At 44.7% G+C, this 24,717-nt stretch overlaps 1 gene segment (V, D, J or C); it reads left to right on the top strand.

Moving 5' to 3' along the window:
• Positions 1 to 8,411: 8,411 nt before the first annotated feature.
• On the top strand, positions 8,412 to 22,090 carry LOC102962176. The segment is given in 3 exon segments: positions 8,412 to 8,611; positions 20,255 to 20,373; positions 21,696 to 22,090. Coding segments are annotated over 3 exon segments (639 nt in total).
• Positions 22,091 to 24,717: the final 2,627 nt, after the last annotated feature.

The raw sequence follows: 24,717 nt of genomic DNA on the forward strand, positions 1-24,717 counted from the left end.
CCGCATGTAACACAGATGTCTTTTTCAAAGGCTCTCCCTTGGGTATTGTGTTTTTGGCTATTTGCAAGTCAGACCAAGGTTTAGAGGCAGTCAACCTCTGTCAAGGGCCTACAGATGGGCAATGAGCTGGGGTCTCATCTTCCCATTGGTGCCAGATATGGCAGGGAAGAGGGGCAGGGCATTGTCTGGAAACAATGCCTGGCATTTTAAGCACTAGGGTATTCTGAATGAATAAGTGACCACCACTTCAAACTGTGTCACTCATCTGAAACCACCAGCTCCACTTCTCCACTGGTTGACCTTCTGACTGGACCACACAGGAGCCCACGGAGCAATCATGGCTCAACCTCCAGGGGCCATCTGGGCCACTCCCCTGCCTCTCTCCCCTTCATGTCTTCCACTTCACTTTCATCCTAACACCTGCTCAGCCTGATGCCCAGAGCCCTACTTTCTTCCTATCTTTTGGAAATATCCCCAGATCCCTCTCCCTCCCCTCTTGGTTAAATTATATTCCCCATGTACCTTAACTCAGCCAAAAACTTTGTTTATGGTGGATTATCATATGTACAGGTGGAAAATTTAAACAGCGAAATTATACTTAAAATTCTTAATGGAAAATTGTACTCAGATAAAATTTTACCCCATTCTCAAACCCTATACTCTTCTTGACTTTTACCTTCTTTTTTTTTTTTTTTTTTTTTTTTTTTGAGGGAGAAAGAGAGAGAGTATGAGCAGGGGAAAGCAGCAGAGAGAGAGAGAGAGAGAGAGAGAGAGAGAATCCCAAGTAAGCTCCGTGCGGGACTCAATTTCATGACCATGAGATCATGACTTGAGCCAAAATCAAGAGTTGGCCGTTTACCCAACTGATCCACCCAGGTGTCCACTTTCAGCTTCTGTATTAGTCAAGATTCTCCAGAGGGGGAAAAAAACCAATAGAAGATATAGATGGATGGATAGATAGATAAATAGATACAACAATATCTAGAGATTTATTATATGGTATTGGCTCACGTGATTATGGAGGCTGAGAAGTCCTATCATCTGCTACTTGCAAGCTGGAAGCCCAGCAGGCTAGTGGTCTAGTTCAAAGGCCTGAGAACTGGGGGGCCAGTGGTGTAGATTCTAGTCTAAGTTAGATCAATATCCCAGCTCAAGCTAACAGGCAGACGGAGAGAGCAGTTCCACCCTTCCTCTCTTTTTGTTCTATTCAGGCCCTCGACAGATTGGATGATGCCTATCCACGTTGGGACATGGGTGTGGACGCTGGCCATCTGCTTTACTCAGCCGACCAATTCAAATGCTAATCTCTTGAATCTCTTCCTTTCATAGACACACCCAGAAATAATGTTTAATCTGATATCTGGACATATCATGGCAGTTGATGCATAAAATGAACCATCAAACCTTTGCTGTTTCTCTTATATGAATGGAAGCATCCAGCAGCAATCTTTGGGTCCCCACACTCATGCAGGTGATGAATGTAGGACACAGTGGAAGGTAAATGCTCTAATCCAGTCAGATATAATTTAAGAATTCTTAACTTTTTTTTACTGTGGTAGAATACATGTGGAATAAAATGTACCATTCTAACCATTGTTTTAAGTGAATAATTCAGTAGTATTGTTTTCACAATAGAGTGCATCCATCACCACCCTCCATATCCAGAACTTTTTTTATCTTCCCAGACTGAAGCTCTGCCCCCATTAAACAACAATTTTAATTTCCCCCTCCACCAGCCTCTGGTAACTTCAATTCTACTTCCTGTCTCTATGAATTTGCCTATTCTAGGGACCTCATAGAAGTGGAGTCACATTTATCCTTTTTGTGTCTGGCTTATTTCATTAGCATAATGTTCTCAAGGTGTATCTATGTTGTGGCAGGTGTCAGAGTTTCATTCCTTTTTATGTTTGAATAATGTTCCACTGTATGGATAGACTATATTCTATTTATTCATATGTTGATGGACATTTAGGTTGTTTCTACCTTTTAACTATTGTGAATGATACCTCTATGACCTGGGTGTACAAATACATCTTTGAGATCCTGTTTTCAATTCTTTTGGGTATATACTCAGAAATGGAATGACTTGATTGTATGGTAATTCTATTTTTAATTTTTTGAGGATCCTCTATGTTGTATTCCAGGGCAGCTGCACCATTTTAAATGCCCACCAAGTGGACAAAGGTTCTAATTTCTCCATATCCTCACCAACATTTGGTAATTTTCTGTTCTTTTGATAGTAGGCATCACAGAGGATGTAAAGTGGAGCCTCATTGCAGTTTTGATTTTCATTTCCCTAATGATGAGTGATGTTGGACATTTTTTCATGTACTAGTTGGACATTTGTATATCTTCTTTGGAGAAATGTCTGTTAAAGTCCTTCACTCATTAAATTTTTTTTACACTTATTTATTTATTTATTTTTGAGAGCTAGAGACAGCGCACAAGCAGGGGATGGGCAGAGAGAGAAGGAGACACAGAATCTGAAGCAGGCTCCAGGCTCTGAGCTGTCAGCACAGAGCCCGATGTGGGTCTTGAACTCACAAACCGTGAGATCATGACCAGAGTTGAAGTCAGATGCTTCACCGACTGAGCCACCCAGGCGCCCCATCCTTTGCTCATTTTTAAACTGGGTTCGGGTTTTTTGTTTTGAGTTGTAGGAGTTCTTTATACACTCTGGATATCAATCCTTTATCACATAAATGATTTGCAAATATTTTCTCCCATTCTGTGTATGGTATTTTCATTCTTGACTGTGTCCTTTGACTCATATAAGTTTTTTAATTAATGTGGTTTGACTTGTTTATTTTTCTTTAGTTGCCTGTGCCTTTGGTGCAATATCCCAGACATCATTGCCCATAAGTTTTGGTATGTTGTGTTTTCATTTCCATTCATCATAAATATTTTCTAATTTCTTTTGTGATTTATTCTTTTGACCCATTAACTGTTTAGGAACATGTTGTCCAATTTCCACATATTTGTGAATTCCCCAAATTTGCTTCTGTGATTGCTTTTTTATTTCAGTACTTTGTGGTTGGAGAATATACTGTGTATTATTTCCATCCTTTTAAATTTAGTAAGAATTATTTTATCACCTACCACAGGGTCTATCCTGGGGAACGTTCCATGTGCACTTGAGAAGAATGTGTACACTGCTATTGTTGAGTGAATGGACTGTTCTAGAGATGTCTGTTAGCTTTTGTTGGCTTTCAACATTGTTCAAACCCTGTATTGCCTTCTTGATCTTCTGTTTAGTTGTTCTATGTATTATCTAAAGTGGAGTCTAGGAACCCAAAGCTAATATAACACTGTATGTTGTATACTGGAACTAAAATTTAAAAACTTCATAAAAAAACAACAACACAAAAAGATCCATAAGGAACCCAGAACAAAAAGTTTCAATGAGCAGTCAGATAAGGAAAAAAGAAAGAAAGAGAAAGGACAAAGGAAGGAAGGAAGGAAGGAAGGAAGAAAGATCAGAGTCTCCAACCACTATTACTGAATGAAGGAGCTTGTTTGAACAAATCCTGAATATGGTTTCTGATACTTGGGATCAGATCAAGGGGTGGGAGGAGGGTACAAGATGTTTTAGTTCACCCTCACAGAAGAAAAAAAAACATTGAGCATAAGTGCAGGATAACATGACTTCACCTTACGTCACTCCCTCAAAGTGAAAAATATGAAAAAGACTTAAAGTCTAAGGAAAACACTTCCATCCTCTGCAAGCCTCTTTCTCTCTCCCCCTGAGGCTTTAATTGTCAGCCCAGAGCTAAGGCATAATGGTGCGGGGGCCAGAAGATGGTGTGAGCAGGAATTTTACGCAGGATTATCTGGAATGCAGCTGAGGGAGAAGGAGCTGAAAGGGTTATTGTCATTACAGGCCATCCACACCCTTCCCTCCACCTCCAGGGAGTACCTTCTAACTGGGAAGTATGGAAAAGTCCCTCAAATCTGCACTCTCTTGTCATTTCCTGAGTCTCAATAGTATGCACATGCACACGAAGAGGCATGGCCTTCTGAAGGTTCTACCCTCTGACAATCCAGTTCAATCTCGGCTTCAGTTCAGCAGACATCAGATCTGTCTTTGGGGATCGCCCCTCTGGACCCAGGTGACCACCACTGACTTCCATTACCTGTTGGACAAGTGCAAACACCATTCATCAGGGCAGCCAGGGGGCAGTACAGAGTTGCTTTTGCACCTTGTGGCTCAAAGTGTGGTCCATAGTCTGACTGCAACCCCACCACCTGGGAACTTGTTTAAAAAAAAAAAAAAAGGAAATAAATAGTAAAAAATAAAAAAAATTAAAAGACACGTCCGGTTCATCCCAGACCTGTTGAATCTGAATCCACATGTTCACAAGATCCCTGGCGTTCCATGCACATCAAAGTCTGAGAAGCACTTCCTTGGCCCTCATTATCTGGTTCAACCTCACCTATTGAGACACTTTCACTGAAACCACAAATTTGGGCAAGCAGAGAACATGACTTCCCATTGGTCTCTGACTCCACTGGGTTCTAAAACTGCAGACCCCTCCCTCCTACTTAGTCTGGGCTATTTTGGCATCTCGAGCAACCCTCCAACTGTAGCTTCTCAGCCCTGCTTCTTTGATTGCCACTGCCCCTCCTGCATCTGGGAGCCAGCTCCCTCCTCCTGCATCCAGTTTCCCCTGGCAGTAGTGTTTTCCACCTGGGTGGGGGTGGTTACCCCCACCCTACCACCCCTGCACCCTCTACTTTCTCAGCCCTCACCCAGCAGGACCTGGAGCCCTGTACCCCTGGCTGAGGCTGTTGCTGCCCTCCCTTGATTTCCTCAATCCCATGAATACCCCTCTGGGTTTTGCTGCAAGGGAAACAGACAAGCATTTGACATTGCTGGTGGCCACTCTTCCTCCATTAAAACTTCCAAGACAAGCAGTTTTAGAATAGGTGGGTGAATAGGATTGGCTTTATTTCCTGTTTGTTTCAACCAAGGCTTAAGAAATACCTTGGTTTTCTTAACCCAAGGTGCCTGGGTGGCTCAGTCAGTTAAGCGTCCGACTTTGGCTCAGGTCATGATCTCACAGTTGGTGAATTCAAGCCCTGTGTCAGGCTCTGTGCTGACAGCTCAGAACCTGGAGCCTGCTTCAGATTCTGTGTCTCCCTCTCTCTCTCTGTTCCTCCCCCGCTCACGCTCTGTCTGCGCCCCCCCTCAAAAATAAATAAATATTAAAGATATACCTGAAATGCAAAGGGCCTTCAGGCCAGGCCTGAATCCAGTCCAGGGAGGGGGTGGGAAAGGACTGGGTTTTTGCATCAGAGTTGCTGCTGCAGCTGCACTGGCTGGGAAGGCCCATCCCCTCCCTCAGGGGTCCCCAGGATCTGGCCAGACCTGGATTTTCAATCTCAGCCACCATAGGAGGATGTGGTCTGTGCCCAGTGGCTGTGGGAGGGCAGCTAGGGTCACTAAGCTTAGGGACAGCCCCTTCTCCCTGAGACCTGGGGCTGTCCCAGGTGGAACAACCACTTTTGAACCCTGTCACACCCACACAGGGGAGCTGATGGGGGAGCGGTTTCAACCTGAACCCCTGGGCAGGCCTTGCCCCAGCTCCAAAGGTGCAAGAAGCCCGAAGTCAGAGGCAGGAATGGGCCAAGCATCAGGAGAAGCTAGACTGAATCAGAGGCCTTCCAGGGGCTGTCCCTGTCCCCTGCATGACGTCTATTAGGGTGCCTACTCCCGTTACTGTTCAGTGCCGTGTCCAACTTCCTGCAGACCCTGAGGTCCCCAGGATGCAATGCCTGGCCCTCAGGGATACTCAGTCACTATGTGGGGGACACAGGGATCCAAGAAGAGTCACAATCCTCCATGGAGTCTGACCTCATTGTGGCCCTCATGAGCTGCATGTGATACCCAGATGTCCTTATGTCTGTCTGTTCCAGACATGGATACATGTTACAGCATCCCAGGACCACTGCTGGACAGATGCCAAGGGGATGCCAGGGATGGCCTGGCTCCCCTAGGGCGAACGGCATCCATGAAATTCACTCTGGGGGACCCTAGGGGGAGCCTCATAAACATGGATGAGCCACCAGGACCACACTGCTCCAGGACACACTGGGACACAGAAGACCTAAAACAAAGGGTATTTTCAAACATGAACACCAGGTCAGCCAACAGTGAGGTACAAGGGTAAATTTAAAAACTAGCTGTGTCTCATATGCAGAGCTGAACCAGTGTTTCACAGGACAGTGTTTTCCATAAGTTTTTGCATCAAAACTCCCAGTAAGAAATGCATTTCCCTGCGTTGCCTGGGTGGCTCAGATGGTCCAACAGTTGATTTCAGCTCCAATCATGATCCCAGGGTCGTGGGACAGAACCCTGCGACGGGCTCTGCATTGATGTGGAGCCTGCTTCAGATTCTTTCTCTCTCTCCCTCTGTCCCTCTCCCCAACTCATGTGCATTCTCTCTCCCAAAAATAAAAATAAAATAAATTAAAAAATAAAATCGGGGCACCTGGGTGGCTCAGTCGGTTAAGTGGTTTCGGCTCAGGTCATGATCTCGCGATTTTGTGCGTTCAAGCCACACACTGCGCTGTTCACTGATGGTGTGGAGCCTGTTTGGGATTCTCTCTCTCACCCTCTCTCTCTGCCCCTCCCCTACTCATGTTGTCTCTGTCTCTGTCAAAATAAATAAATAAATAAATAAATAAATAAACTTTTAAAACAATTAAAAAGAAAAGAAATGCATTTCTCATTATCCAGAGCACATCTATGTATTTCTATAATTGAAGCAAAATCCCATGAACTATCACCATCCCTCCCCTTGCATGGGATGTTCTCCATTCTCCTGTCTGCTCTAGGCTGCTTCACTTTTGCAAAATGCTGATTGCAACTGACTGGACGATGTCACAGCCCTCTGAGTTACAACACAAACTTTGAAAAGTGACAGTTGATATATAATTAGGAATTCACTATTTTTTGATGGCCTATGATTTTTCCTCAGCCACAGCAGATGGACCAGCTTGTGGTGACAATAATAAAAATAATCGTAACAGCCAGTTGGTGGTGACAATAATAAAAATAATCATAACAGCCAGCCATATGTGTTATGCTTGTGGTACTTCTCAGTTTAGAAAGCACTTTCAAAGGACACTCTATGATTCCACGTATCTGAGGTCCCTGGAGTAGTCCAACTCACTGAGACAGAAAGTAGAATGATGGTTGCTAGGGGCTGGGGTGGGGGGAGGAAGAATGGGGAGTTAGTGTTTAAAGGGGAACAGAGTTTCCGTTTGGGAAGATGAACAAGTTCTGGAGATGGATGGATGGTGGTGAGGGTTGCACAAAACATAATTATGCTTGGTGCCACTGGACTGTGCACTTAAAAATGGCTAAGATGGCAAGTTTCATTTCATGCATCTTTTACGACAATGTTTTTAAAACTAATGGGAAAAAAAGGACTTTCACAGCCATTGTCTGCCAACTTGGACCTCACCATGGACCCAAAAGTGAGCAGAGCTAGCAGTGTGGCCAGCCTCACTTCACAAAGAAGGCTGGAGACCTGGGAAGTGAGTGGAGCATCCCTCCTGGCAGTGCCAGAGCAGAGCCAGACCCTCGCCACCCCACGCAGGTGCTCGGTCCCTCCTTGTTGCCGCTGCCCACCTCACACCAAAGCATGGAGTTCCTGGACTGACAGTTCACAGGGATTTGGGGGAGATGGCAAAGGGGCCTTGCAGAAGCCACTACTGCATGCAGTGTGCAGATGCTGTGCTCATGATGGTGACCTCTGGATAAAATCTATGAGGGTGTGAGTGTGTGCGTGTGTGCATGTGCGTGTGGGTGTCAGAGAGAGAGAGAGAGAGAGAGAGAGAGAGAGATGACATCCATGAGGTGTTGAACATGGTGCATTAAACACCATATTTATAATTATATCATGATTCCTGAACTTGAACATTGGCTTCTTGCTAAACTACACCTGTTTCCTCCCCTGTCACCACCCCTGCCCCAGGCTGGTCAGAACAGCAGCTTCAGTCCCAGCCCACTGAACTCAGGTGACTCTTGATCTACTGGCACTTGGCTGCCCTCCATGCCCCTCCAGTCCCAGGGGAGATGCTCCACAGACCCAGGCGCCTTCTGGGAAGGAAGGCAGGAGCAGGTGTGCTCCACCCAGGGTCTCAGGGGCAAGACCAGGCTGGCAGTTGTGGTGGTGGGTGTTGAGCTATGGATGTGACCACAGCAGGGCAGTTGGCCGATGGCCCACTGGGAGAGACCCCCAGGAGTAACAGCCATGGTCCTTGGAGAGAAGGTCCAGGCAGAGGACGGGGTCACTTGGGCCAGAAAGCACTGGGACAGCCACTGCGAGCAAGAAGGACCAGGGGTGTCTGCTGACTCTCCTCCAGGGAGCTCAAGCCTGCAGGTCCTTTGATTCTGAGGGTGGATGAGGCCTAAGACAGGCCAGGTGGACTGTGAGACCCCCAGGGGGCAGAGCCCTGGCCCCAAGCAGCTCTGGCCCCTGCTGTTGCTGGGCTTGGCCATGGGCGCCCATTGCCAGCTGCCCCCAATGACAGCAGCACCACCAAGCAGGGTCCCAGGCCCTGGACCCCCAGCAGGAAGCAGCCCTCGGAGCCTATGGGACAGGTAAGGGGCTGAGTGAGTCATGAAGGTGAGGGAGGAGAGGGTCTTTGTAGCCAGAATTGGGAATAGGACACAGAACAGCAGTAAAGGGGACAAGGAAGAATCAGTGAGAAGAGAGGCAGTCTGGACAGACGCTAGCTTTATTTAGAGTGTTGACAGTTTTCCAGAGTGTGTTTGCATTAATTTTTATTTTTTTGTATTGTATTAAAATATGATTTATCTGAATTACTGAGTTTTTAGCATCCCTTAAATTTTGTGCCCAAGACTAGTGCCTCATTCACCTCATCCTGGTATTCTGGGTAGGGAAGAAACAAGGAGGCAGTGGCAGGACGTCCACATGGGTGGTGGGTGCTGTCATCCCAGGGTGCCCAGGCCTCCTCCTCTCAGCTGATGAGGACTACCTCCTTGCCCTTTCCCTGCTGGCCAGAGGCCACTCCCTGAAACAGTAGGGTGCAGGCTCCAGCTGATACTTCTGACTTGGGAGTGGGCCTTCCCTGCTGTCCCCAGGTCACCAGACCCTTAGCCAAGGACCTTCAGCCAGGGCTGCCTCCTGTGACTGACCCCTAAGACCCTGAGCCCACCCAAGGTATAATCCCCCTTTGCTGAGTGACCCCAGGCCCTCTTCTCTGTGTGTGGTAGGAAGTCCCTGGACAAAGTGCCGAGAATTTGGGTCCATCTATGATAATGAATGACACAACAGCACGTTCATTGTGGGCACTAATCATTTTAGGGGCAGAACCGCCTTCAGCAACCCCATAAAGCAGAGGCTGCTGTTACCCTCATGTTACAGATAAGGATAGAGGTCCAGAGAGATGAAATGACCTGCTCATTGTCACCCAGCTGGTGCAGACTCCAACACTCAAACCCGATGGTTTCCAGCTGTCCCCACTCCCATCTCCTAATTGGTGGAACTGACAAGTCTGCCTCTCCCCATCTCAGTTGCCTACTCTGCAAGGCAAGGGGTCTTAACTGAGTGAGGGCCTTGTAACCTGATACCCACTCCAGAGATGCTGGGGCTGCCTCAGTGAAAGGTTAGAACAGGATGAGCTGATTTTGTTTGGTACCAGCAGTCCAGCCAGGGAGGGGGTCAACACCTATGGGTGTTGGGTGAGGACTGGCATCTTGGTGTCCGTCAGGGCCCAGGAAAACATAAGGAGAGATAGAGCCCCCACTGGGGTCAGGCCCTGTGCTGGGGCTAGGATTCCAGGGGAGCAAGGTTTGGCCCCAACTCAAGGTTCAGTGGGAGAGGGGGCCAGATGAAGCAGCAGCCACACACAAGGACAACGACAAGGTAGTAGAGGCACAGAACGCTCAGGAAGCTCTCAGCCATCTGCAGGGCTGCAGTGAGTGGGTACTGGGGCTAAGATGGTCTGAGAGAAGGCTGAACAGGTGACCAGTCTCCAACCTAGAGGACCGATCCCTAGAGGACAGACTTCATCTGGGGGATTCCAGGGAACTTTTGCAAGGAAAGGACATGACCAGACTTGAGTGGGTGAGGGTGGGAATCCAGATGTAGAGTGACTTTTCTGGGGGGTGGGGGCAGTGTCCCAGGAGGAGTGGACAGACAATTGGAGATTCAGGAAGAGGGGGAACAGGAAAGGGAAGATCCAGGGTGCCCAACCCCAGATTTTTTGCTAGATATCTAAGAGAATGCTGTGACTGCACCAGTGTGTCCTATATTTTAACAAAATGGTCCAAGAGAAGGAGTAGTCTTACAAGGTATTGGTCTCTCCCAAGAAGGTCCATTCATTTTTGAGCCACTCAGGGCCAGTGGATGCAGACAGGATGGGCCTGAACCAAGGGGGTCATGTGCACACTTGAGGATAGACCTCTTAGACCATTTTTGGAGCAGTAAAGTGGGAGGGGGGAGGAGGCCCAAGCTGGTTTTACAGATGGAAGACTGTTGGCCAGTGATGGGGTCTCTCCAGGCAAAGGGAGGGTGAGGTTCATCAGGGAGCTGCGGGAGGGGAAAAGGAGAGTGGCTGCAGACCGCAGGGGGTTTTAGGTACTTGCATTTTTTTCTTGAAGACCTTGAGGGACTTAAGTAAGGGATACTCACAGTCAGACTTGTGTCTTGGAAAAATGGCTCTGGATTTTTCCATGCCAAATTAGAGGAGCAGCGAGGCGGCTGTCTACACAACGACCAAGATCACCTGTGAAATTGACAAGTGAATTTAAAGTGATGGTACCAGGGGCGGCTGGGTGTCTCAGTTAGTTAAGTGCCAGACTCTGGATTTTGCTCAGGTCATGGTCTCACAGTTAGTAGTTGGAGCCTGGCATGGGGCTCTGTGCTGACAGTATGGAGCCTGTTTGGGATTCTGTCTCTCTTCCTCTCTCTGCTCCTACCCTGCTTTCACTTGGGGGTGCATTCTGTCTGTCTCTCTCTCTCTCTCTTAAAGTAAATAAACTTAAAAAAAAAACTTTTAAAATGATGGTACCAGAGGGTCGACAGGGGAGGAATGAGTGCTCTCATGGATGGTCAGTGGGAGATGAAATTCTTGGAACAAATAACATCAGTGCCAAGATTCAAAAAAAAAAATCTGCATTTCTTTTAATCAAGTAATTCCATCTCTAGAAATTTATCTTGAAGAAATAATCAGAGCTTCTGCTAAATATTATAAGTGGGGAAAAGGTGGAAACAACCTCAATGCCCAATGATAGACTATGGTATATCCATGGAAGGGAATAAGAAATTCATTACATACATACACATACATATATACATACATGTATACATGTATATGTACATACATATACATACATACATGTGTATATATACATACATACATGTATGTATATGTGTATGCATATATATTAGGTGACTGCAATAACATAATCAGGATCTAAAATTTTTAAAAAATATTTACTTATTTACTTTTGAGAGACAGAGAGAGATAGCACAAGTAGGGGAGGGACAGAGAGAGAGAGGGAGACACAGAATCCCAAGCAGGCTCCAGGCTCCAAGCTGTCAGCGCAAAGCCCGACACAGGGCTCAAACCCATGAACCGTGAGACCATGACCTGAGCTGAAGTCAGACGTTTCACTGAGTCACCCAGGCACCCCACATAACCAGGATTTTTTAAAACAGTTTACAATCTGTTCCATATCAATCTTTCTATTTCTATTTTATTTTAACTTACACAGAGTAAAATTCCCTCTCTTTCATATAGTAATTATATAAATTTTAATAAAATCATAGAATCATGTAACTATCAACACAATCAAGATAGAGAACATTTCCACCCTCACCCAAACTTTCCTGTGTCCCTTCTGTCGTCAGTCTCTTTCTCCGCCCAACCACGACAACCACTGATCTCTCTGTGATCCTATAGTTTTGCCTTTTCCAGAATATCTTACAAATGGAATTTTGGAGTATGTAACCTTTTTGGAAATTAAACTTTTAATTTCAAGATCATTTTAGATTCACATACAGTTGTAAGAAACAATACAGAGGGGTCCCATGTTCCTTTCACCCAGTATCCCCTAGTGGTAATGTCTTGTAAAACCATAGTAAAATACCACAACCAGGATATTGACATCGATACAGTTAAGGTACAGAACATTTCCCTCTCCACGGATTCCTCACCTTGCTCTTGTATTGCCACTCCCACTTCCCTCCCTTCCAAGCTCCTTCCTTTCCTCCTGGAAACTACTAATTTGGCCTTCATTTCCAATTTTGTCATTTCAAGATTGTTGTATAAATGGAATCATATACTGTGTAACATTTGGCGATTAGCTTTTTCACCCAGCATAATTTTCTGGATGTCCATTCAGATTTTGGGGTGGATCATAGTTTGATGCTTTTCAGAACTGAATAATAATATTCCAAATACAGAACCTTTTGAGTCTGGCTTCTTTAATTCCGTATAGTGCCTTTGCAGTTGACTCAGGTTATCCCATTTATCAATAGCCTGTTCCTTTCTATTGCTGAGAAGGATTCCACTTTAAGTGTATTACATTTTGTTTGGCCACTCACCAGTACAGTGGTGAATGAAAGGAGCAAAAATAAGCATCTTTGTCTTGTTCCTAAACTTGAGGGGAAAGCATTCAGTCTAGCACCAGTGAATATGATGTTCAATGTGGATTTTCATAGATGGTCTTTATAAAGTTGAGGAAGTTCCCTTCCATTCCAAGTTTTTAAAGTGTTTTGGCATGACATTTTGTTGAATTTGTCAAATATTTTTCTGCATCAATTGAGATGATCATGTGGCTATCATCCTTAATTCCATCATTATGATATGTTCTATTGATTGATTTTCTTAAGCTAAACCACTCTTGCATTTCTGGGATAAACCCCAGTTGCTGTATGATTCTTTTTAATATGCTATTGGATTCACTTTTCTAGTACTTTGTTGAGCATTTTTGCATTGTATTCATCAGAGATATTAGTTTGCAGGTTTTTTGTGATGTTTTCATTCAGCTTTGGTATCAGGGTAATTCTGGCCTCATAGAATGAGTTAGGAAGTTTTCGTTTCTTTTTTATTTTTCAGAAGAGTTTGTGAAGGATTGGTGTCACCTTCTTTAAATATTTGTACACAAACAAAAATAAAAAATTAAAATAAATTTTAAATAAAGTAGGAGTTTCTGGTAAAACCATCTGGTCCTGGGCTTTTCTTTGTGGGAATGTTTTTTTGATTACCATTTTAATCTCTTCAGTTGTTATAGGCCTGTTCAGGTTTTCTATTTCTTCTTGAGTCAGTTTTGGAAGTTTGTGTCATTTCGTCTAGGAATTTGTTCATTTCGTCTAGGTTATCTGATTTGTTGGTATTCAGTTGTTCATATTATTTCCTTATAATCCTTTTCACTTTTTCATGGTGTGTAGTGATGTCCCAACTTTCAGTTCTGACTTTGATAATTGGAACCTTCTCTCTTTTGTATTTGTCAGTCTAGTAAATGTTTCTCAAAGCTGTTAAACTTTGAAGAAGCAGCTTTTGGTTTTACTGATTCTCCGTATTGTTTTATATTCTCTAATTCATTTATTCTACTCTACTCATTATTATTTCCTCCCTTCTGTCAGCTTTGGAATTAACTTGCTCTTCTTTTTCTATTTCCTTAAGGTAGAGTTAAGTTATTGGTTTGAAATCTTCTTTTTAAAAAAAATGTTTACTTATTTTGAGAGAGAGAGAAAGAGAGAGACAGAGAGAGAGAAAGAGAAAGAGAGAGAATCCCAAGCAGGATCTGTGTTGTCAGGGCAGAGCCCCATGTTGGGCTCCATGCTGTGGGGAGCTTGCTTGAGATTCTCTCTCTCTCCCTCTCTCTCTCTCTCTCTCTCTCTCTCTTTCCTGCTCATGGTCTCTGTCTCTCAAAATAAGTACATAAGCTTAAAAAATAAAATAGATATAGGTGAGCTTTAAATGTTTGTGTCTTTTAAGGAATTGGTCCATTTCATTTAAGTGGTGAGATTTATTAGCATAAGGTTTTTTCTAGCATTCCCTTCCTAGCACTTTAGTGACTACAGGATCTGTAGTAATACCCCTCTTTTATTTCTGATATGGACAATTTGTCTTATCTCATTTACTTGCTCAGTATGGTTAGAGATTTATCAATTGTATTGATTTTTCAAAAATCAGATTTTTATCTTATTAGTTTTCTCTATGTTTCTCTGTTTCAGTTTCATTGATTTCTGCTCTTCACTGTTTCTTCTACTTGGGGTTGATTTTCTTGATTTTCTAAATTATTTTTTTATGTAAGGACTTAAGATTTATTGAAACTATATATCACAATAGAATCTTTAACCAGGAAAGCAACTTTACAGTGACAAAGTATGGAAGTAGATTCACAACCACAGGCTCTACTTACAGCCGTATTAAGATCATACTCCCCAGAAACTGCCAGCCTGATAGAAAGAGTTGAATTAACAAGATAAAAACTCAGTGGATCCAGATGACCTGCTTTATCTTGCTTGGGAGAGAATCAGAGTGTGTAGATGATTGTTTTAGGCAGCATCTGCCTTGTACGTTAGGAAGCAATCTGATCATACATATGGTGAACTCCCCTTAATTTCTATTTTAGAATGTTCTTTTTTTTAGCCCCCCAAATTTTTAAACAAAGTTAACAAACAGTGTATTATAGGTTTCAGGAGTAGAATTTAGTGATTCATCACTTACATATAACACCTGGTGCTCATCTCAATAAGTGCCCCCTTAATGCCCATCACCCATTTAGCCCATCCTCCCACCCACCTCCCCTCCAGCAACCCTCAATTTGTTCTCTGTATTTAAGAGTCTCTTATGGTTTGTCTCCTTCTCTGTTTTTATCTTATTTTTCTAAATTCTTAAGGGTGTAAGTTTAGAGAACTGAAGTGGATGAAAAAGAAAATACAAAATATCAATATTTATGGGACATAGATGAAGCAGTGCTTAGAAGGGAAAGCTTATATAAGAAAATAAGGGGGAGCACTCAAATATATAAATTAATTAATCACAAGCATAAAGAAACTCATTGATAATAATACCATAATAGTAGGGGACTTCAACGCCCCACTTACAACAATGGACAGATCATCTAAACAGAAAATCAACAAGGAAACAATGGCTTTGAATGACACACTGGACCAGATGGACTTATCAGATATATTCAGAACATTTCATCCTGAAGCAGCAGAATACACATTCTTCTCCAGTGTACATGGAACATTCTCCAGAATAGATCACATACTGGGACACAAATCAACCCCCAATAAGCACAAAAAGATTGAGATCATACTGTGCATATTTTCAGACCACAACGCTATGAAACTTGAAATCAACCACAAGAAAAAATGTAGAAAGATAACAATATTTGGAGACTAAAGAAAAGAAGAAAAATATCACATAAATTTTGTTTTAAAATATGAATAATACACTTATTTATTTTAAGTAAACCCTACCCTCAATGTGGGACTCAAACTCACAACCCCAAGATCAAGAGTTCCATGTTCTATCAACTGAGCCAGCCAGGTGCCCCAATAATATACTTTTTTAAAAGCCTGGAAGAAAATATACTAAAACTATTAATAATGTTTATCCATAGTGGACTTACAAATTATTTTAACTTTAAGTTTCTTCTTTGATTTTCTTTATTTCCCAATATTTCCTTAAGATCATGTGTGTCTTATTTTGTTTTTATTATTTTTTTGTTTCATTTTATATTAGAGAGAGACAGAGCACGAGCAAGGGAGGGGCAGAAGGATGAAAACAGAATCTGAAGCAGGCTCCAGGCTCTGAGCTGTCAGCACAGAGCCTGATGCAGGGCTTGAACTCACGAGCCGTGAGCTCATGACCTGAGTTGAAGTCGGACACCCAACCGACTGAGCCGCCCAGGTATCCCTTATTTTGTCTTTAAATATAATTTTTTATTGTGTTAAAACACACATAACATAAAGTATATCAGCTTAATTACTTTTAAGTGTAGAGTTTGGTGGTATTAAATACATTCACTTTGGTGTCCAGCCATCACCACTGCGCATTGCCAGAACTCTTTGCATCTTGTGAATCTGAAACTCTATACTTTTTAAAAAACTTATTTATTTTGAGAGAGAGAGAATGGGGGAAGGGCAGGGATAGAAGAAGAGAGAGAATCCCAAGCAGACTCTGCACTCTCAGTGCAGAGCCTGATGAGGGGCTCAAACCCATGAACCATGAAATCATGACCTAAGCCGAAATCAAGAGTCAGACACTTAACTGACTGAGCCACTCAGGTGCCCTGAAACTCTATACCTTTTAAACTCTATATCTTTTAACCCCCTGGAAACCATCATTCTACTTCCTGCTTTTATGATCTTGACTACTATGAATACCTCACATAAGTGGAATCATGCAGTATTTGAGCACTAACAGTGCAGAAATGTTCCAATTTCTCCACATCCTTACCAACACTTGTTTTCTAGTTTGTAATTTTAACAGTAGCCAACCCAATGAGTGTGAGGTTGTATCTCATTGTAGTCTTAATTTGCATTTACTAATTATTGGTAATATTGAGCGTTTCTCATGTGTTTATTGGCCATTTGTGTATCTTCTTTGGAGAAATGTCTGTTCAAATCTGTTGCCCATTTTTGAATGGGTTGTTTGGTTTTTTTCCTGTTGAGTTTTAGGAGTTCCCTATATATTATGATATTAATCTTTTATTACATATATGATTTGCAAATATTTTCTCCCATTCTGTGGGTTGCCTTTTTACCCTGTGGGTAGTGTTTTCTGTTGTACAAAAATTTGAAATTTTCATTTCAAAAGTCAAAGTTGTCTAGTTTTTCTTTTGTCTGTGATTTCAGTGTCATATCTAAGAAATCATTGCCAATCTGATGTTATAAAGCTTTTGTCCTCTAGCTTTTATCCTAAGAGTTTTATTGCTTTAGCTCTTATATTTATTCCTTTCATCCATTTTGAGTTAATTTTGTATATGGTGTTAGGTAAGAGTCCAACTTCATTCTTCTGCCTGTGAATATCCATGTTTCCCAGCACCATTTGTTGAAAAGACTGCCCTTTCCCCATTGAATGGCCTTGACACCCTTGTCAAAAATCATTTGGTTGTATGTGTGAGAGTTTATTTCTGGGCTCTCTGTTCTATTCCACTGGTCTGTATTTATGTCAATACTACACTGTCTTGATTACTGTAGTTTTATAGTGATTCTCAAAACCTTATAATGTCTGCCATCCTTCCAAGTTTGTTCTTTCCCTTCACTATTGTATTAGCGATTCTGAGTCCTTTGCCCCTCTATATAAACCTTAGAATCAGTTTGCCAATATCCACAAAATATTTCTGGGAAAGCAATATTGCTGTGAATTTGATTGGGGATTGCATTTAATCTATAGATCAAGTTGAAAAGAACTGACATCTTGATAATATGGAGTCTTTCTATCCATGAACATGGAATATTCTTCCATTTACTTAGGTTTTCTTTGATTTCTTTCATTAGAATTTGTAGTTCTCCTCATATAGATTTTGTATATATTCTGTTAGATTTATACCTAAGTAGTTCCTTTTGAAGGGGATGATAATGTAAATGGTACTGTTTTTAATTTCAAATTCTACTTGTCATTGTCAGTATATAGAAAAGTAATTGACTTGTATATTAATCTTGTATCTGTAACCTTGTTATAATTGCTTACTAGTTCCAGAAGTTTTTTGGTCAGTTCTTTTGATTTTCTTCATAATCACATACTTACAAAGACAGTTTTATTTCTTCTCTCCCAATCTGTATACCTTTTGTTTGCTTTTCTTGTCTTATTGCATTAGCTAGGACTTCCAATATGATATTGAAAAGTGGTGGTGAGAAGGGACATCCTTACCATGTTCTGACCTTATTAGGAAAGCTTCAAGTTTTTCACCATTAAATATGATGTTAGCTGTAGGGGTTTTTGTGGATATTTTTTAGCAACTTGAGGAAATTCCCTTCTAGCCCTAGTTTACAGAGTTTTTTTGTCATAAATGGTGTTGGGTTTTGTCAGATGCTTTTTCTGCATCTATTGATATGATCATGTGATTTTGTTCTTCTTTAGCTTGTTGACATGATAGATTACATTAATTGATTTTTAAATGCTGAACCAGCCTTGTATGCCTGGAATAAATCCCACTTGGTTGTGGTGTATAATTCTTTTAATACATTCTTGTATTCAATTGGCAAATATTTTGTTGAAGATTTTTGCATCTATATTAATAAGAGATATTGTTCTGTAGTTTTCTTATAATGTCATTGTCTGGTGTTGGTATTAGGGTAATGCTAGCCTCATAAAATGACTGAGATTGGTAAAATTTTATGCTATGTATGTTTTACCACACATACACAGAAAGAAAGAAAGAAAGAAAGAAAGAAAGAAAGAAAGAAAAAGAAAAAAAGAGGAAAATGGCACTACACACAACAGGACAGATGGAGAGATAAATATTACACTTTAAAAAGGTATTTAAATGTATTTTATTGCTTAATTGTGTTATATATGTAATATTATTATAATTTTAAAACAAAAGTCATATTGCATCACAAAACCAACAACATCTGACTGGACCAGCTTCTAAGGTGGAAATGCACTGGTCCAATCCTCTGGCGGAGATGTTTGTATGCAATAAGCCCCAACTTAATGTCACATCCTTGTATCAGTTAGGAGTTAACATCAGCAAAGGCAAAACCTGGGGCTTCTTGTGGTTTTGGAGTATCAGAGGGTGATTCTATTGCTTCTCAATTATTCTGAGTCTTGGTTTAATTTTATTTATTTATTTATTTATTTTTAATTAAAAAAATGTTTAATGTTTTATTATTTATTTTTGAGACAGAGAGAGACAGAGCATGAATGGGGGAGGGTCAGAGAGAGAGGGAGACACAGAATCTGAAGCAGGCTCCAGGCTCCGAGCTGTCAGCACAGAGCCCGACACGGGGCTCGAACTCATAGACCATGAGATCATGACCTGAGCTGAAGTCGGACGCTCAACCGACTGAGCCACCCAGGCGCCCCTTGTTTTAACTTTAAAAGGGAATATTTAGATGCACGATCTAAGAAGACAGGTTTTGGGCCTGAGGGTTGGGTAGTGAGAGCACTCGTGGTCACGTGTGACAAGGTGAAGACAGACAAAGGGCTGGGTTAGGGGGAAAGGGTGGTCAGTCTCATTTGGACACGGAGAGTTTGAGATTCTTATTGGACATCCAGCTGGAGATGGTCAGTAGGTAATTTAGGGAGAGCCAAGGAGAGGGTTTGGGTCTGGAATAGACTCGAGCATTACAAAATGGGCAGTAGTGGGAATCCACAATGTAGGAAGATGGCAAAGAAGGAGGAGGACCCAGGGTGCCAGTCTGGGAGTCAGCTGCCATGCATTGACTGGGGTGAAAGAGAAGTCAGGGGAGAAGAATGTGGGATCTCAGGTGCCAAAAAGAAGAGAGTCACTGAAAAGAGAGGCTGACTCTTGTTGAATCCTGTAGAGCCATAATGTACAACAGGAACTAGGGAATTGACCAGGAAGAGGACATTGTTGGTTCTGACCTGAGAGCTTTCAGGGAGAGATGGAGATGAAAGCCAGGGGAGCCTGCCATGTCCAAGCATGTGAAACAGTGCCTGGAGCTACTGTTGGATGGATGGGTGGGTGGATGGATGAATGGATGGATATGTGGATGATGGGTGGATGGATGGACACATGGATAGATGGACAGACAGGTGTCTCAGAAAGACAGTGGTCTGAGAGATCAGAGAAAACTTCATAAAAGAGGTGGAATTGAATTGTGTCTTTGATGTGTAGAGAAAAAGTGTGCGTGTGGGTCTTCACATGGGAGCACCATGAGTCAGGAATGACCCAGTCCCAGACCAGTAGGCTCAGGGAGGAAGCCACCTGGCTAGACCATGAGAAATTGTAGAAGAGGAACCCTCAGAATCCCTAAATGAGGCCAGAGAGGTCAGACAGGTCTGAGCCAGTTTAGGACTCACTCTGCCACACCATGTGAAAGAACGAGGCACTCAGGGATTTATTGAACACCTACTGTATGCAGTGTCACTGTCAGCACTGAGGATCAGGAGATGACCAAGACAGCCTTGGAAAGGGGTAATACACAAGACCATGGGTGGAGTTGCCTCAAACAGAGGGCTAGGCACAGGGACACCTCAGGGCTGTGGGCTCATCCAGGTGTGCCACAGCTTCTGGGAGGCTGGCTGCCCAGCCCCACCTGCTACAGCCCTGTGCCCATCACAGGTTCCTGTTCTGGCCTGGCCCCCATGGGGCAGGCCCCAGGTGCTGGCCCGGTGGGTTTTGGTCCGAAACTCAATCACCCTGGCTTGTTTTCAGTGAAGGAACCCAGCTCACCGTCCTAGGTAAGTGGCTTTCACCATATTTCCCAACATGTCCTACCCCTCTGTTGTCTCAGGAAAGTTACTTTTCTCTGGAGGCCGCTTCCTGTCTGCTTCCCAGCCTTAAGGATTAACTCCTTAGCAAATCTGTGGGATCTGGGGGAGGTGGGTTGGTCTCAGGGAAACCAGAAGGAAGAACTTCAATGGTACAAGCATTTACCTTTAGAGTTTGACAATTGAACGTGGTCAGGTCCTAGGGCCTGGGTTAGGGGCGTTGGTCCAAAACTGGGGACTCCTTCCCTTCTTCCAGAGCAGACACCTGTGTGGGGTCCAGAGACTGGTTCTGACTAGGGGCACTGGGGCAGCCTTGGAGAGAGTCGTTTGGGGTCTTGGCTAAGGGCTTGATGCCCATCCATGAGGTTGGGGACATGGCTGGGGCTGTGACCTCAGCCTTCAGGGACATAGAGGAGCAACCCAAGAGGAGGTCTATGGGAGGAGGACAGAGCAGTCTGGTTTGGTCCAGGCTGAAGTGCTCGGGGCCTCTGTGAGGCTATGAGGATGCAGGGATACAGAGACATGAGTGATGCAGGACAAGGTGACCAGAAGCACGGCCCTCCCAGGACATTGATCAGAAAGGAGTGGGTCCTGGGGCACCTGGGTGGCTCAGTTGGTTACGTGTCCAACTTCGGCTCAGGTCATGATCTCACAGTTAGTGGGTTCTAGCCCCGTGTTGGGCTCTGTGCAGACAACTCAGAGCCTGGAGCCTGCTTCAGATTCTGTGTCTCCCTCTCCCTCTGTCCCTCCCCCCATTCTCTCTCTCTCTCAAAAATAAGTAAACACTTTTAAAAAAAGGAAAAGAAAGGAGCAGGTCCCATGGGAAGAGTTTTTTTCTGTCCCTGGAGCCCCATAATCCCAGGGCCCCAGGTGTCTCACCTGTCTAAGGTGAGAGTGACCAAGTGGAGAGTGAGTGGAGGCTCAGAGCTACACAGCTGCCCCTTAAAGTCAGCAGTCATCAGGATTGTGCTGGCAGGCTGGGTGGTAGACTGCAGTTCACAGGGGAAGTACCCGGATCCAGAAGAATGAAGTGATATGGGGGCCAGATGCTGGGCTGAGGGGGAAACCGAGGCTGCAGATGCACCTTTCACCTACCTGGGAGAGGTGACACGGAAGGGCTATTGGGGGCATGGGGAACTGCCTGCTGTCCAGGGCTGAAGTGGAAAGGAGGATCCCCTGGGTGAACCAGCATGGCCACCATGGGAAAAGTCACAGAGGCTATAGATGGGGAAAGGGCTGCCCAAAGCCTGGACTCTCCCTGTGTTTCTCCTCCCTCTCCTCTGTCCACACAGGTCAGCCCAAGTCCACACCCTTGGTCATGCTCTTCCTGCCCTTCTCTGAGGAGCTCAGAGCCAACAAGGCCATCCTGGTGTGCCTCATCAGTGACTTTTACCCTGGCAACTTGACGGTGACCTGGAAGGCAGATGGGACCCCTGTCACCCAGGGCGTGGAGACCACCAAGCCTTTCAAACAGAGCAACAACAAGTATGTGGCCAGCAGCTACCTGAGTCTGTCACCTGACAAGTGGAAATCTCATAGCAATTTTACCTGCCAGGTCACACATGAGGGGAGCACCGTGGAGAAGAGGGTGGTGCCCTCAGAGTGCTCTTAGGTGCCTGAGACCCCCACCCACCCAAGAGGATGTGCAGCCAATGGACCTCCAGGAAGGTCTCTCCTCCCACCAGGATCATCCCAGCCCTTCTCCCTGCACCCAATCAATGCTCAATAAAAAGTCCTTCATTCAATCAGAAATCGTGTTCTCATTGGGGTTCATCACTTTGTGCCCTAAACTCAACGATCTTCAAACATGAACACCATTCTTTTCATCCTGTGGGAAAGGAGTTGGCAGAAGGCATCCTCATGTTTTTTGAGGGGTAGTTTTACTCTCATCCAGAATTGCCAGAGAATATTCCAGAATAGGAGATACAAATCGAACCAAGATAGACCATCCTCCACCACGTCTGTTTTCTTGCATGGACCACATCAGTCACCAGCAGTACTGAAGCCCATGGACTCCTGGATAATGTCTGAGCTCCTCCCTGGACATGGGGCCTCACTGTCTGCTATTAGACCCCCTCCTGAGATGTCCACTTTCCTTCCTTGAATGCCCCCACTGATGCCACCATGCAGAGAAGGGACGTGCTGAGGATGCTGGGAGGCAGGCCAGGGCAGGGTCCCAGGGGCAAGAGTTCTTGAGGGTGGAGGAGTGCTCAGTGCCACAGGCAGGGGATAGGCAGGACAAGGGCATGAATGCACATGCTGAGCCCTGCTAGTTGACTGGAATGTCCAGAGCCCAGGAGAGGGACAGGGATGGGGCTCAGAGGAAGCAAGCCCAGGGGTAGAACTCCTGAAGGCCTTGGCCCTGACCAGATCTGTGGTTCCAAAAGGCAACTGTACCCTAAGATATTATAGAGTGGCCTTATTGTGCCCATACTATTTATAAAACATGGGGACACATGTTATTCAGCTGAGCCATTCAAGGATTCTGTGAGGTCGACAGCCAGGATTATGGCCCCATTTCACAGGTAGGAAAACTGAGGCCCCAAATTATTAACATACCAAAGAGCAAGACAGACTCAACTCCTACATGTCCCAACTCCTAGTCTGGGGCCTCCCATCTGATAGACAGGGAAACTGAGGCCAGAAGAGGATGGGGCCTACCTGAGCTCACATAGAACTACTCCTGTATGGAGAGCTGCCCTCTGCCAAGCACCAGGCATGCTCACGTGGGGTGACCTCCCTCTGTCATTCTGCGGCCCCAACTCCCTTTCAGAAGCGCAGAAAGGAAGCCCAAGAGTGGATGTCAGGCTGAGCCGGGGCTGCAGACCCCAGTGACGGTCCCTCTACCCATGGGTGACTAGAGGGAGGGCCAACAGGCAAAGGTCCTGGGGGAAACTCTGTGGTAGGAGCCCACACCCCAGATTTGGGCAGGCTGGGATCCTCACCCAAATGCAGCCCTTCTCAGCCCTTGACCTTGGGTGACATGCAAACCCTCTGTGGGCCTCAGTTTCCTCAGCTGTACAAGGGGGAGATAACTAGTCTCTCCCCCACAGGGTAAGTGTGGGGATTCAAGACAATGTCTGTGATGTACCTGATCCACAATGACCCTCACTAACCCCCCCCCCCCCAGCTATTGCTGTCATCTCCTGGGCTCTTGCCCAGGGGATGCCTCTGACATGCTGTGTGACTGTGAGCAAGTTGCTTCCCCTTTCTGGGCTCCAACGTTTCCCTCTGCCCAAGGACTGCTGGGTGAGAGGCTTCAAGGGCCAGCCTGCCAGGAAATAGGAGGATACCTACATAAAGGAATTTGGCATGGAGGCCCTGGGCCTGCAGGGGCAGTGAGGCATAAAGCTAAAGGGGGTTGGAGTAAGTTGTCTTCCCCCAATTCTAGTGGCCTTGCTGGCCACCCATGGGAACCCCCAAGCTAAAGTTAATCCTAACTTTGATCTAAACCACAACTCAGGATGATAAAAGGGGAGAAATAAGGGGAAGAGAAACTGACCCCATGGTCAGCGGGGCGTGGGACAGGTGACAAACAGAGCCAGGTGTGGCCCAGGAAAGGGACAAGCAGATTCAAGGCTATAGCTGGAGGTTTGTGTAGCTCACAGGAGAGGGTAGCAGAGTCCTCACCCTACACTCAGCCCTCTCCCCACCCCAGCCTGGGCCTGGTGCTGGCCCCTGGCTGCCTCCCTGAGCTCTGCTCAGAATCCTGGAATCCTAGAGGGCATACCTCTGGGAATCTCACCTCCTTCTTCCAGGACCTTCACTGAGTGCAGTCTCTTCCTAGGACTGCAGACTCTTTATCTCATCTTCCACTCAGTACCTGGTAACTGCAAGGCTACCAAGGAAGTTTGAAGGAAGGAAGGAAGGGTAGGAAGGAAGGAAGGGAGGAAGGAAGAGATGGGTGAATAGATAGATATGTGCATGGGTGAATGATTGATGGATGTGTGGGTGGATGGATGGATGGATGGGTAGTTGGGTGGGTGGGTGGGTGCATGAACAGAGATAGGTGGATGATAGATGTGTAGGTAGATGGGTGGATGTGTAGATAGATGGATGGATGATTGATGGATAGGTAGATGAGTAAATGTATTGATGGGTTCGTGGGTAGGTTAGTAATTGGATGGGTAAATGGGTGGATAGATAGTTGGGTGGGTGGATAGATCCTAACCATGAGAAACACAGAAACTTGGTGCCTGGCAGTTCTGTGCAAAGTGACTGAACCCGACACTTGGGTTCTGATGCTGATGCTGACTTGAGTGTGACCTTGGGGCCATCACCACCTGAATGCACTAGCAATGAGCAATCCCAAAA

The sequence above is a fragment of the Panthera tigris genome, chromosome D3 (assembly GCF_018350195.1).
Source record: "Panthera tigris isolate Pti1 chromosome D3, P.tigris_Pti1_mat1.1, whole genome shotgun sequence".
In the NCBI taxonomy this organism is placed as follows: Eukaryota; Metazoa; Chordata; class Mammalia; order Carnivora; family Felidae; genus Panthera; species Panthera tigris.